The sequence below is a fragment of the Haemaphysalis longicornis genome, unplaced genomic scaffold, assembly GCF_048455015.1.
Source record: "Haemaphysalis longicornis isolate Haplotype H1 unplaced genomic scaffold, Haemaphysalis longicornis Haplotype H1 scaffold_2, whole genome shotgun sequence".
Classification (NCBI taxonomy): domain Eukaryota; kingdom Metazoa; phylum Arthropoda; class Arachnida; order Ixodida; family Ixodidae; genus Haemaphysalis; species Haemaphysalis longicornis.
In genome coordinates this window covers 143,315,902-143,330,198 of record NW_027526295.1, presented here as the reverse complement: position 1 = coordinate 143,330,198, position 14,297 = coordinate 143,315,902, and the positions used below count along the sequence as shown (strand labels likewise).

The 14,297-nt window shown below is 49.0% G+C and overlaps 1 protein-coding gene across 1 annotated transcript in view; it reads left to right on the top strand.

Annotated features, from left to right (window-relative positions):
- The first annotated feature begins 590 nt into the window (after window positions 1–590).
- Window positions 591–14,297, top strand: part of LOC144168327 (uncharacterized) — a 28,205-nt gene continuing 14,498 nt past the window's right edge. Inside the window, exons 1-3 of the mRNA XM_077697334.1 lie at window positions 591–1,332; window positions 1,789–2,058; window positions 2,368–2,815. Coding sequence (XP_077553460.1) covers window positions 591–1,332; window positions 1,789–2,058; window positions 2,368–2,815 — 1,460 coding nt within the window. The remainder of the gene's footprint in view (window positions 1,333–1,788; window positions 2,059–2,367; window positions 2,816–14,297) is intronic.

The following is a 14,297-nucleotide window of genomic DNA, read 5'->3' as shown; positions in this document are numbered from 1 at the left end:
GCTTGAGTGGTTGGCTTTTGCGTTTTCCGTGTGTGTGTATTGATTATGCGTTTGGATGAATCAACCAACGGCCCCACGTCGTCCATTTATCTAAGCTGTTCGAGTAGTGTCCATGTGTTGTCCATGTGCATTGCGGTTGAACATAAGGCGTGCGACGAATTCAGAGCTTATGTTACGTTTTACGTACAGCACAGCTATAGAGGAAACTACGCACATGACATAGTTCGAGCTTTTATAAGGAAATCAGCCGACAACAATGATGGATGCGATTTTGCCGCATGTAGAAGTGTTGTGTCTGAGATTCCAAAGTGGACAGGTGCCGCCGCGTATTTAAATTCGCGCAACTACACGCGTGAGTTCCCCAGTGCTACGATGGGTGGCGCCACGTCCCCGGTGGGCACCTTTCGGGAGACAATCACGTGACCGTGTTTTTCCCCGCCAACTCTCTCGGCACGGTCTCCATCTTGTGCACCGCCAGTCATGTAAACCTCGGACGAATAAAGTAATTTGCAGTACTCAACAAAGTACTTAACATTGGCGACGAGGCGGATCACCCGCGGCAGGGAAACCCCCAGTGCATCCAGTAAGTCATGGCTGGCCGCCAGCATGATTTTTCGTCACGTTTAGAGGAGTTCACGGGCTCCAACTGGTCATCGTGGTTCGGCCGACTACAATTCTTCTTCGAGGCCAACGATGTGACCGACCCTGTCAAGCAACGTGCACATTTGCTTACACTGTGCGGTGCTCACATTTACGACGTGGTTTGTGCGCTACTTCAACCGAAGACGCCGGACCGAGTGAGCTATGCCGAGATCATGGCTGCACTTCAGGCGCACTACGACCCTCGCCCGTCGGAGGTCTACAGTCGTGCCATGTTTCAAAGGCGGGATCAGCTTCCAGGCGAGTCGGTGAACGACTACGTTGCGGCACTACGCAAGTTAGCTACGAGCTGCAATTTCGGCACGCTGCCGACGGCAACAGCACCCCCGGCGACGCAAGCTGGTGGAGCGGCATCAACACAGCAGGGAGCTAGGGACTACAATCCAACGCTTCTGCCGTTAGATGTAATGTTGCGGGATCGCTTTGTGTGTGGTCTCCGCGACGAGAACCTTCAACAGCGACTGTTCGCAGAGAAGGAGCTCACGTTTACAAAGGCCTACGATTTCGCTATTCGAGCGGAAAGCGCCGTCCAGCAACAACAAAAGATAAAAACTGATCACGCGGAAGTCAACAAGGCAGCAGCGCACGCCAGCGACAGCGCTACGAACTTCAAGGCGCATTCTCAAGGACAACGCTGTTGGCGCTGCGATGGATCCCACAGTCCCAAGACATGTAAGTTCATAAAAACAACGTGCAATTACTGCCGGAAGCAAGGCCACATTGTTAAGGCTTGTATCTCAAGGAAGAAGGCTGAGGAAAAGACGTACCAGCGCAGCATTTCCTTACGAACTTCACAGACTGCCAACGTGACGGAGCAAACCAAACCAGACGTTTCAACGCTCCATGATCTCTGTACAGTGGCAGACGGGTTCAACACCCCGAAGTTCACCCTGAAGCTTACAGTGCATGGTAAACCAGTGACTTTTGAGGTTGACTCCGGTGCAGCGTGTACCATGGTTAGCAAAGACACTTTTCAAACTGTGTGGCCAACGCACGCACCTACACTGCAGCAGGACGACATTCATCTACGCACCTGGTCAGGTCAGCAACTCCAAGTCATTGGAACAGCGACAGTTAATGTTGTTCACAAGAACGCGACTTGTCAACTACCACTTCTTGTTGTCCAAGGCACAGGATGCAGCTTGTTGGGACGCAACTGGTTTGACAAGCTGGGCATCGAGCTTCACGGCATTCACCAGACAACGGACGAAGGCATTTTGACCAAGCTGCTACGGAAGTATGATGACGTTTTTTGTGAAGACACCACGGGACACACAGGCCCACCAGTAAATCTGGAACTGAAGGAGGGGGCAAGCCCCAAGTTCTTCAAGGCACGGCCTGTGCCCTTTGCCATGCGCGCATCATCGGAGGCGCAGATTGACAAGTACGTAGAAGACGGTATTTGGGAGCCTGTCCAACACTCAGACTGGGCTACACCACTAGTATGGGTACGGAAAAAAGACGGAAGCTTGCGTGCCTGCGGTGACTACCGCTGTAACGTAAATGAGGCTGCGAAGAAGACTTCATACCCCTTACCTACAACAGAGGAAGTGTTTAGCACTTTGAAGGGAGGGCAAGTTTTCAGCACCTTGGACTTGGCCCAAGCTTACACTCAACTTCACGTCAGTCCAGAGACAGCACAGATTCTCACAGTCAACACCACGAAGGGTCTGTACAAAGTTAACAGGCTTCCATTTGGCGTTTCAGCTGCTCCAGCAATTTTCCAGCGCTTTATGGAGACAACCTTGAGCGGCTTGCCAGGAGTATGTGTTTACCTGGACGATATGATAGTGAGTGGAGCAACAGCGAAAGAGCACAAAGACCGTCTTGCGGCAGTTCTGGAGCGACTGGCCCAGGCAAACCTTCGACTGTGCAAATCCAAGTGTCAGTTTGGTGTGGCTGAAGTCAAGTTTCTTGGTCACAAGATTGATGCAGCAGGGATCCACACGTCAGATGACAAGGTTGAGGCCATCGTGAAGGCACCAGCACCCACAAGTAAGCAAACACTGCAGTCTTTTCTGGGCATGCTGGCCTTCTATGACCGCTTCCTGGAGCGCCGCGCTACAGTGGCGTCAACACTGTACGAGCTGCTGGCGAAGGACAAAACTTGGAAATGGGAGCAGCGGCATCAAAAGGCATTTGATGAGCTCAAACAGTGCCTTTTGTCGAGGACTGTCTTGGCACACTATGATGAAAGCAAGCCCCTCTTAATTTCATGTGATGCTTCGCCTTATGGCGTAGGTGCCGTGCTTGCTCAGCTGGACAGTCAAGGCAGAGAGGCACCAATTGCATTCGCATCCCGGACATTGGGTTCCGCTGAGCGTAACTACGCGCAACTCGACCGGGAAGGACTTGCTGTAGTCTTTGCAGCCACTCATTTCCACAAGTACATTGTGGGCCGAGAAGTCACCTTTTTGACGGATCACCAGCCGTTACTCGGGATTCTTGGGCCACGAAAGCCTGTACCTGAGATGCTTTCGCCCAGGATGAAAAGGTGGTGCCTCAAACTCTCAGCGTACAACTACAACCTCCAGTATCGCGCCGGTAGTCGTCACCAGAATGCGGATGCGCTTAGCCGACTTCCACTGCCAGACCGCATTGAAGAACCGCACCCACCTGGAGACATCCTAATGTTTGAGGCGTTACCGCGACCACCGTTGACAGCTGACGTTGTATCCACACTCACTCAAGAGGACCCCATTCTTGCGGAAGTCTTTTCAGCAGTACAGAATGGCACCGTGCAGCGATTACAGGGAGACAGGTTCACTCCATACCGAAGAAGAGCTACCCAACTTGCTATCCATCGAGGATGCATTAGCTGGGGCTCAAGAGTTGTCATACCTGCGGCACCTCGAGAACAGGCCATGTCCTTGGTTCACGCGGGAAATCGTGGAATTGTAGCCATGAAGGCTTGTGCGCGCAGTTACCTTTGGTGGCCTGGCTTGGACGCCGAGATTGAAACAACTGTCAAGTCATGTAAGCAGTGCCAGCGCACCCAGAGCGATCCCAAGAAGGCTCCAGTTCCAATTTGGACGCAGCCGACGACACCATGGCACACCTTGCATGTGGACTTCGCTGGTCCGGTGGAGGGACATACCTTTTTGGTCGTCGTCGACGCTTTCACCAAGTGGTTGGAGGTGCGACCAGTGAACAGCCCGACATCGACAGCAGTCATCAGTGTGCTGCGTTCTCTGTTCGCCACATTCGGCATGCCGCGTAAAGTTGTGTCGGACAATGGGACTGCGTTTGTGTCTTCGGAGATACAAGGCTTCTACAAAAGAAACGGCATTCGGAGTGTAACGTCAGCCCCATACCACCCTCCTACGAATGGGCAAGCAGAACGTTATGTAGGAGAACTGAAGAGGGCGCTCGCAAGAGAACCGTCCGGTTCGCTCAACGTTCGCTTGTCGCGTTTTCTGTTCAGGCAGCATACCACTGTGCATCAGTCGACAGGCATAACACCCGCTAAGGCTATGTTTGGGAGGGAGCTACCAAGCCAGTTGGACCTAGTCAGCGCATCTGAAGGACAAGAGATGACACAAGCTGAGCTACCCCAAAGCCGTACACTCGTGGAAGGAGAAGCAGTATGGGTCAGGCAGTTCAGCAAAGCCAGCAGGGGGCCCGACTGGACAGAAGGAACTCTGGTTAAGAGGATGGGTCACCGATCCTGGCTTGTGCAGTGTGCAGGAAGAACGGTAACACGCCATCTGAACCAGCTCAGGAAGCGTGCCGGGGAAGTGACCCTGGACAGACAAGCCTCAGCGACACTCACATGGGGCATGGACAGTAATCCAACGGGAAACACACTAGCGAAGCCATCATCACGTCAACCGGAATCTGGCACACCAAAACGTCCAGCACGGATTAGACGACAGCCTACATGGTACAAGGCATCCTTCTAAGGGGGGAAAAGTGTTGTGTCTGAGATTCCAAAGTGGACAGGTGCCGCCGCGTATTTAAATTCGCGCAACTACACGCGTGAGTTCCCCAGTGCTACGATGGGTGGCGCCACGTCTCCGGTGCGCACCTTTCGGGAGACAATCACGTGACCGTGTTTTTCCCCGCCAACTCTCTCGGCACGGTCTCCATCTTGTGCACCGCCAGTCATGTAAACCTCGGACGAATAAAGTAATTTGCAGTACTCAACAAAGTACTTAACAAGAAGACAATGGCCTTCACTACGACGTCCAAAGGTACCTGCAACGTGCGGAGGATGTCCGCCAGCTTGCTTTAGTTCGTTCAACGGACCAGCAGCTCGTGCACGCGGGACGCTATAATCTTCGACGCCGAGGCACCGAGCGTCACCCAGGTGATCTTGTGTGGGTTTGGACCGCAGTCCAATGACACGGCCTCAGCGAGAAGCTTTTCCGGCGGTATCTTAGACCCCACCGCATTCAATGATGCATTGGCCAACTTAACTACGAGGTTGGCCCCGAAGGTGGCTCCTAAGCATCATGACAACCCACGCGGTGCAAAGTCATCCACGTGGTTCGCTTCAAGCCTTACTACGCTAGATGACAGACTTTTAAAGCACAGCTTTACTACTTTCATCCAGCGGTTTCGCGGAGAAGGCGCAAGTTAACCTTTTACCGGAGTCAAACCCCCGGCGAAACACCCCTCGAACTGCATCGCGTGATTCGCCGAGACCACTGTCGGCGCTACGCACAAGGCCCCGTTTAAAGCCGTTCTGCTCACATCTCGGCCGCTCCCGACGCGGCGGGAGCAGCCGCTCAGCTAATCGGCAGTCGACCAAAAGCGCAGCTTCCCACGCACACGCTCCTGTGTAGTCTCGGGTTATGTGACTCATCTTGCTCCGCGTTCGCCGTGAAAGAGGAACGCCTCGTTGGCCGAGAATGAAAGCGAGGCCGGGCCTCCTCCTGTGAGGGTTGTACGGGACCGAACGGCTTTGAGCTGTGGTCGGCAATAGACCTACATCAAAGGTTATCCAAACAAAACTAAAACTAAACCAGACGAAGCGAAGATTTTGCTTTGCATATCCGAGGTTATATGAGCTAAGCCGCAACCATTTTTATTGTTTGGACTCCAGTTTTAATTTTGCATGGGGCCGATGCACTATAAGGAATGTGGTAATGCCACGAACTATGCAGTCTGTTTTGGTTACAAATGAGTTTTTGAGGCCAGTGTCTGCCCTTGTCTAGCTGTCTTGGAGTGTTTCGTCCTTTCGTCACTAGACTAAAATAATCTTCTTTCTTTTCTAGTGGTCTTGGTGTAATTAGGCGGTCAAAGAAACAATCTCACCATACGATAACTCGCAGGGCAGACACCATGGCATTCGATGCGCCGACACCAGCCTATGCACGTCGGGTCGTTGACTGCTGTGTCACCGCTTCTGTATTCTTTGACTTCTTAGAGGAGCCCTAGTTCGCTTTAATGAACTTTTGTTTTCCGATGAAACCTGCGTCGTCCCCGGGAACGCAAAAGTATTATTTTACACTTCGATGTACCTGGATTACTATCTGTTTCAGGAAAGCAAACCGACCGACTCGTATACTTAAAAAAGGGGTGCACGCGCAGCTTGTTCATCCCTGTGAAACCGCTAACCAATTCCTTGTGAAATACCTGTCAATACAAATGCCCAACCTAGGGCCAACTGCAGCTCAGCCCTCGACCAATCCAAACCCAGCCCTTGACCACCCCAACTCAACTATTTCCCTTCCGCTGAGCTTGTCCCGAGCGGGTATTCCTCGCCTTAGTGCCTGCTCTTCGGCGTAACGAACTAAGTGCGGCCTACTCATTGCACAGCTGGCCTTGTACTGACAGGAAAACGGGGGACCTAGCCAGCTAACCTTCCTGTGTCTTCAGCGGAGGGAGGGAGGTCCTGTGATTGGCTTGGGAGGATGGCGTGATTTGTCCCGCCAAGCGTGGAAGCAGCGAGGGGGAGGGAATGCGGATAACGGGGGTTTGGTGTACGACGCCGGCAACACCGACGGCGGCAAGACTCAAGCGATACAAGCTTCTCTTGCAAAACTCTTAAGTTCACCAATCCCCTTTCACTATTCACAATTTCTGATGTCTCTATTCGTACTGCGGGAAAGCCTGTTGGGTAGTGAGCCTGTTTTCACGCTTTCGGCATTGCCTTATTACTGATCAGCTCTTGATTCCGTGGTGAAGATTAACTTGTTTGGACCCGTTAGTGTCCCGTAGAGCACATAGCATCAATGCGGTTGCCCATCAATGCGGTTGCCGTAAATCTTACTAGACCGTGTTTTGTTTATTTATTTCTGTGCATTTTTAAACATTGCAAGCGGTGCAGCACCAGTGGTTTGAAGCCATGATGAAGAAAGTATCACGTAGACATCAATGACCTTTTGATTTGCTCTTTGATTTTAGCTCAGAAAGGGTGGACCATCTGTTGTACCGGTGGCCGCGCGTTCTTTTTAAACAGTACAGGAGGTGCGAGAATGGTTTATAGACAGTTTCCAATGTAAACCAAACGAAAGAAAGGGTTAATATAACCAACTTATGCTATACGGCGAGCTTCCATTGAATTTGGGATGTCCTCTATTTCACCTGAATGTTGTGTGATGTGGGCGCAGCAATTGCTAGATGCCCAGTGGATAGAATGATGTGTAAACGGTCGCGGGAGCGCAGAGGGAAAACTAGGGCGGCTTCCAGCTCCAGTTGGAGCTTTTGTGAAACTTGTTACGTAGATAGGACCATTTTCAATTACGGAGAAGCACAATTAGAAAGAAGGAGTAAGCAGGTTTTATCATCTGTTTCAACAATGCATGCTGAGGCGTGAGACGGTACGACCAAAAACCAGACTGCGAACCACACCACAAAGCCTAAATTCCTTCCGCAAATGTGTACATATCTTCTGATATAATGTACGATAGGAGAGAATATTGACGTGTGCTACCTTGGGACAGGCAACAATTATTACAAAGAAGTGGGTTCGAAAAGGCTGTGCCTATTCCGTGCATTTGAACGCGTAAACGATGCCCGAATGGTGACTGGATATGCAATATCCGCAGGGCAGAAATAAAACAAAGTTTAGACCTTAATTCTTGTTTGTCCTGTGTGTTTAAAAGCAGGATGTCCGGCTATATGTTCTTGAGTACGTTACTGCAAGATTCGGCTATTTCATTTCCCTGTCTCAAACTGTGGATTTCTTCAAAAGGTGACGAATGAGCTTTGGCAGCCACCCAATCAAACGCCGTTTATCAGAACAAGTTCTCAAGTTCACGTCCTGATATCAGAATAAACATGTCACTGTGTTCTCCAGCACTGCTCAACCCTGTCTCAGTGTAAAACAAATAAATATTTCTTGCGGTCACAAATTTATAGCCCGCAGTACAATGTTTTATTTTTTGTGATCTATGCAAATTGCAGTGCCGAAGTTTACACGGCACAATTTTTTTCCATCTTTTTTGCAACTAAAATATCTGAACATTTTCTCCGTTACTTTGTTTTAATACCATTCCTCACTTGAAACGAAAGGGGGCTAGCATGCAGTAGTGGCACGGTGGAAAATTTACGGTGGAAAATATATGCGAAAATACCTAGGTTTTGGAAAAATTTTCATTGGTTTCTTTTCATACGTGTACATTTTTGCACTTTCATCAGGTGTTGCGTATACATCATGCAATGTTTTAAGAACTATTCGCGCTGACAAGCTGTGGAAGGGCCGGTATTTAGGGAAAGAAAACAAATAAAAAGGCAGATTGGTTGATTGAAGGGTTTGATGCATCGACGCAAAGCAGACGATTAAGCGCGCCGTAGTGGAGGGCTCCGGATTAATTTGGACCGCCTTGAGATCTTTCACGTGCACAGAAATCTCGTACACACGGCAATTTTTCCTTTTCGCTAACATCAAAAAAGCGGCCGCCGCGGCGGGGAATCAAAACAAAAAAAAAAAGCAGGCTTCCCTAATAAACGCTACCGTAAGCTTTACACTTCGTGTTCCGGTGCACAATGTTACTGTCAAACAGATCCAGGCGTTCAATATCGTCATGCTTATCTGTTAAATGAATATTTGACCGAACTAGGCAATCTTACATTTACTACGCATGGCGTGAACAGAGATCTCTGAGAAGAGGGCATGCCTGTGGACGCAACGGTGTCCGCCACCCACAGAAAAAAAACAGAGCCAATGAGAAAAAACTGCTCTATCCGAGATTCCCAGCTCCCTTACGTCGTCCCGCTGTCCCATGGGTGCAGTTTCCGAAGCCCCGGGAGAGCGACAGTTACGGTGCAGGAGTCAATAGACTTTCCAAATTGAGAAATGGGAGGCCATCAGCACCAGCCTCATTCTGGAGTACGGCGTCTTCAATACTTTCAAGAACTTTTGTGGGGACGGAGTGTGTCCAGTTGTTAGTGTCATTACGTTCAGTGTCGTGCCGGTGTTGCGTGGCGGCAGATTTCCTTCTCTGCAGTAGAGGGCCGGTATTGAAAGAGCCCTTGTTCCACGGTCTGCGGACTCCCTTCTTTTTAGACGATGTTTCGGCTGCTGATGATTTATTATTTGAAATTTCGGCTCCTATCTATCATGAATAGATTGTTACCGTTTTAACGACTATAGCCTTTGATGGGCGAGCCAAATGCAAACGTTTTGGCCTTTCTTTATGTCTGTGTGTCTCTCTGCCTTTCTTTTTGATTGAGCCGCTCGGCCAAAAGTTAAAGAGATTTTTGAACGCGATGTTTATTTAGGCAAAACACTTCCAAACTGCTAAATTTGGTGGCACGTTTGTACACACGCTCGACTGTTAGAGGTAACACGGAGCGCGAACCCGCACTCAGCCAACGCTACGACGGACGCCCAGGAAATAGTGCTTCACATGCGCAATCATTGCCAAAGGCGGATATAGCTGCGCGTCGTTCTCTACGATTGCTTCCACTTCGCCGCTCGCGCTCTCGTAGGAATGCACTGAAGTCACGGCGCTCCGTTGAAAGTGGGTAAAACCGTGGCAAACGACGAGCAGCTATTTCCTCCTCTGGCGCTGATTGCTCATGTGCCGCACGTTTCCTGCGGCGCCCGTCGCGGCACTCGGTGTTACCACGACCTGTAGCCGCGCCTGTAGCACTCAACCTTCCGGATCAAAACGATAAGTTTAGGCATATTTGAGGCAAAACATCCATACATGTGCAGCTTTCCCGCTCATGGCAGTCCGTTCAACAGAGATTAATCTGTAGTTATTTAGCGTAATGTAAAGTTCTTTCGCGCCGCTAATATTGGGGGTGAAAACTTGCTCTGCGCACAGTTTCAAGTCTTGCACGTTTTGCGGCTAGGTTCCTGAGCCATGGAAGCTATCCCATAGAAATGCATGGGGAGTAAAATTTGATCGCGAATTACACATAAACTATTCAGAATCCTGAAAAATTCTTCTAGTATTTCTATCTTCCCGTTAAAATCTTGCTTTGTGCCAAATATCACTTTCCTGAAGTAATTGTCCTAGGTTCCTGCGAGGTTAGAATTTTAGCGGGAAAGCTGGGTATGCATGAGTGATATTAGTACTTAGAGTGAAAAAGTACTTATTAGTATCGCTTCGCTGAGAATAGGCGGCTTTTCTGGCTTCTTTTCACAGATTAACTTTAGCCTGGGAACTTTCTCGGCCCCGTTCGGCAATTTCACGGTTACTTTTCATCCTGGAGAAACGCAATGTCGCCGGGAAAAGGCCCAACGTAGCAGAAAATTGCGTGGTTGAATGGTGTTCGAGAATAACCTTATTTCAATGACAAAGCTTCTTAGTGATACGTCAAAGACAGCTTTAACCTTTTGATACAACACTTTCACAGGGAAGACAAAATGTTCAAAGTGTGTAGTACATAAAAATCCTGACTCGTTGTAAATTGTGATCGGGGAGCTTTTTCCACATCTATGCTCTGCAAGAGCTTGTGATTGCTCCAAGAGTAGGTAACTGGATAGTGAGGAACCACGCTCACAGATGTTGATGTTGATCTTCCTAGTCACTCTTCGTATGCACACTGCTGACTTGACATGCTAATATTGCGTGGTTGCTCTAAGAAAGACAGATTTGGCCTACGCCGAGGGTACAGCTATAATGGTGATGGAACCTATTACCGTCTACCACCGAGACCAAAAATCGAACATCAGTACAATTATCTAATATTTTTCATCGTTTCAGAGCTCTATTCTGAGTTTGGGAGAGGTTCGCTGTGCACCCACGTTCGCAGCGAGGGAATAGAGATTCAATTTTTGAGATGACTGTACTTCAAACTAACTGCGGTACGGCCAAACGCCGTCTTTTGTTCATTGATTGATTTTGGGGGTTTACCGCACCGACGCTACACAGGCGATGAGGCGCGCCGTAGTTGAGGGCGCCGAAATAATTTTGATCACATAGGGAATTTAACTTTTGCTAAAATTTCAAATGCACAGGCGTTTTCAATTCCCGTCTCCATCAGAAAAGCGACCGCCACGGCTGGGAATTGAACCCGCGTCATTGGGCTCAGCAGAACAACGCCACAGCCACCGAGTAACTGCGGCGGGTCCCTGTCGTTTGTGTCGCTGACTCTCGACTGTGCGCATGACGGGTTTGAGGGCTTCTTGAGTGTTTGCTTTGATTTCTTGCAGCTTGTTGCAGATGGCCGCTTCGCATCCATGAACTAGTTAAGTGGGAAAAACGTTTTTGCTTGCTCATTTACCTGTTATATTGGTTCCCGATACAAATGTACGCTGCATCCCGCAGTTTTTAAGTGCAATGCACTTCTTAAGCGACCCTGAACCTGCGTCCACTGGCGATGTCCGCGCACGTGGAGATGGGCGCGCGCAGCCTGGCCGCTGACATGGCACATACCCACGTGGGGGATTGGCCAGGAATCTCCTCGTCTTCCTTGGCAACGGGGGGAGATGGGCGCGCGCTGCCTGGCCGCTGACATGGCACATACCCACGTGGGGGATTGGACAAGAATCGGGCGTGAGAAGGGCTAATGCACCCGCTTAAAGGAGTACTGACACGAAATTTCAAAGCTGAGATCCGCTCTAGCAATCAAGTACAACGACAACACAAATAGGTGTCTGTGAATAAATGCATCTTTCTTTCTTTGTAGTTGTGTGTGTGTGTGTGATCTCTCTTTCGCGAACATTACCGAACCGCGCAAATTCAACTCGTGCATTCGCACTTTCACATTCTTCCCCTCGGGGAAATGCGGGGAATTTTTTGTCATTACAAATCGCTGTACATATCGCTTACCAATCCCCATTTGTGTTGGCCTCTACTGTTCTTACCGATATAAATCGCCATCTCTATCCAAGCCACGAGATCTTTCCTTTACCATTTTGCCGGGTGCCTAAAATTGTTCCAGAGCGTCCATCGGGCACGGAGCAACTGAAGTTGCCCCCCAAAAAGGTGCTAGTTTGGTGCATTAGAATGAAATTGTTATTTAATTCGCGTTGAATTCCAACAAGCAGTAGTTATTGAGCTCTAGTGAACTTTTGTTACTAGTTTTATAGAGAATGTTTTGTTGGCTGGTAATCAAACATTTCATGCGTGGCGGTGTACGAAGCGTCGCTCGCTTGCCAGGGCCTCGAACTGGATAACGAGCCTTGAGTTACGTTTCTAACAACCCGTGTGAGCACGGGTTCCCCCTGGTTTTACCACAGAAAACGAGCCTGTCATTGCATGCCGCTTGAGCGAGAACCCCATCAAGCAGTCCGATCGTCCAATGCGGTATATGTCGGGAAAGTAGTTTCCAAGCAAAAGGAGATTAGGTACCACTAGGAGCGTGTCATTGCACGAAAAAAATCAGGCAGCGCTACCTCCTGCTTCCTGTACGTTGCTTTCGTAGCTTATCAAAAAAGGGTGTGGGGTTGTCACCACATCAAGACGCGGGGGGGGGGGGGGGGAAGACGTCTATTCCGCCGTCACGCCATTCTATGACTGGTAAGGCGAATGCCCATCCTACGCGTAAACTGACCAAGCACGGACTCCGCCAACATCGACATGTGTCAGTTAACTTATTGGTGGGAAATATAGAGACAAAATTTCCTTTCTCGACAGCGTTTATATTTAGCATAGTTATAAATATATATACTAAAGAAAAATCATGTTTTAGTGAAATGATGCGTGTTGCTACTTACTCAAGATGGAATTGGAAAAGCCCCTTGTGCCTCCTATTACACGAAACTGCCATAGAATAACAATGATATAGAAAGGAGAAAGTACTAAAGTGGAGGCAGTGAATCGTTTTGTGTGAATGGCATAACGATATTGTTAATAAAGCCAGAAATCATCGAATACTTCATTACTGCCACAACCTCTTTGCGGTTTTGTCTTCGCTTTCGCTTCTTAGTCTCTAGGCGGGAATTAAGTCCCAAACACATGTGCAGATTGCGACACTGTTCTGCATGCGTTTTCGGCCTCCGGAAACCGGTCCGGCAGCCCTGAGGAACATGCAAGAAGCCGACAGGGCCTGTTGCGGAGAGGGGGAAAATACGTACGGAAACGCGTCGCTCTGCGTACATGTGTATGGGCCGTTACGACAGGCAGACCTACCGCATCTAACTATAAATAGCTTCCACATAGTCAGAGCTCTCCTCCTTGTGTACACGTGCCGTCTTACACCCGTGCCACACGTACACGCAAAATGAAATTAAGTGTTTAAGGCCTTAAGATACCGAATTACATTATTTGGGCGGGCCGTGCTACACGCGAATGCGCAGAAGGCATTAACTGAGTTTGGCATGATGGTGATAATGAACAAAAGAGAAACGCACTCACATTTTAGAAGTGTTTACTCAGCGAAAAACGTCGTGCAAGGATTAAAAATGTTCTTTGTGAAATAAAACGTTATGAGAAATAGCGTTTTCTAAAAAATGGTACCGTTTCTTCTGTTTCTAGAAGCGGATTCAACAGGTGCCGCAGCCTGCCAGCGGTAGCAAAACCCTACAAATTCAAAACGACGAGCAGCACGATGTTTAGCCTATTGCCGCTGTTTTAGTGAACTTTGCATTCTCCAGAACTTCGCCACCAAGAGTGCACTCAAATTGTCTTATTTCAAAGTTGAGCTACGTTTCTGCGTCAACGCTCTGGTGCAGAGAGTTTTTTTGGTTTCATTTCGTGCTCATCGCGTTCCAGAGTAGGTAAATTTCAGGCGTTCGTGAAGGCGAATGAGTTGTGCGGAACTTCTTAAACTAAAAATGACATTAGAGCGACTGGGATTAGATTTTTGCTTGTGACAGCAAATAATGGCATTAAACCTTACGGAATGAAGCACGTATTCGCATTTTTCCCGTACGTGTGAAACGGGTATTATTCCTCTTCTATCCTACCAGGTGCTGCGTCTGAGGAGAGGTCAGTGCACTTGGCTCCAAAGCGGGTCACCCGGCTTCGAATCCCGCACGAACCAAAATGTGCTTAATTCAATTCTATTCTCTTCAGAGTGGTGACGATTTTGGCAATATTCGTGTTGACGGAAAGCGAAGACTACGGCCAATTTTCGCGTTTGATGAGGTTAACAAGACTTTCACCTTAATAATGAAAATGGAAACGAACTGTGTAGTTCCAACCCACAAGCGAATGCATTACTGGGGTTATGTAGAGAAGCGCGTTGCTTTGTGTTAGGTTCAGGAAATTGGGACGCACCGGTATGAGAACACGATTCAAGCGAGCGGTACTTCTGTTCGGTCGTGCATACCGCTGTTGCGGTGAACACGT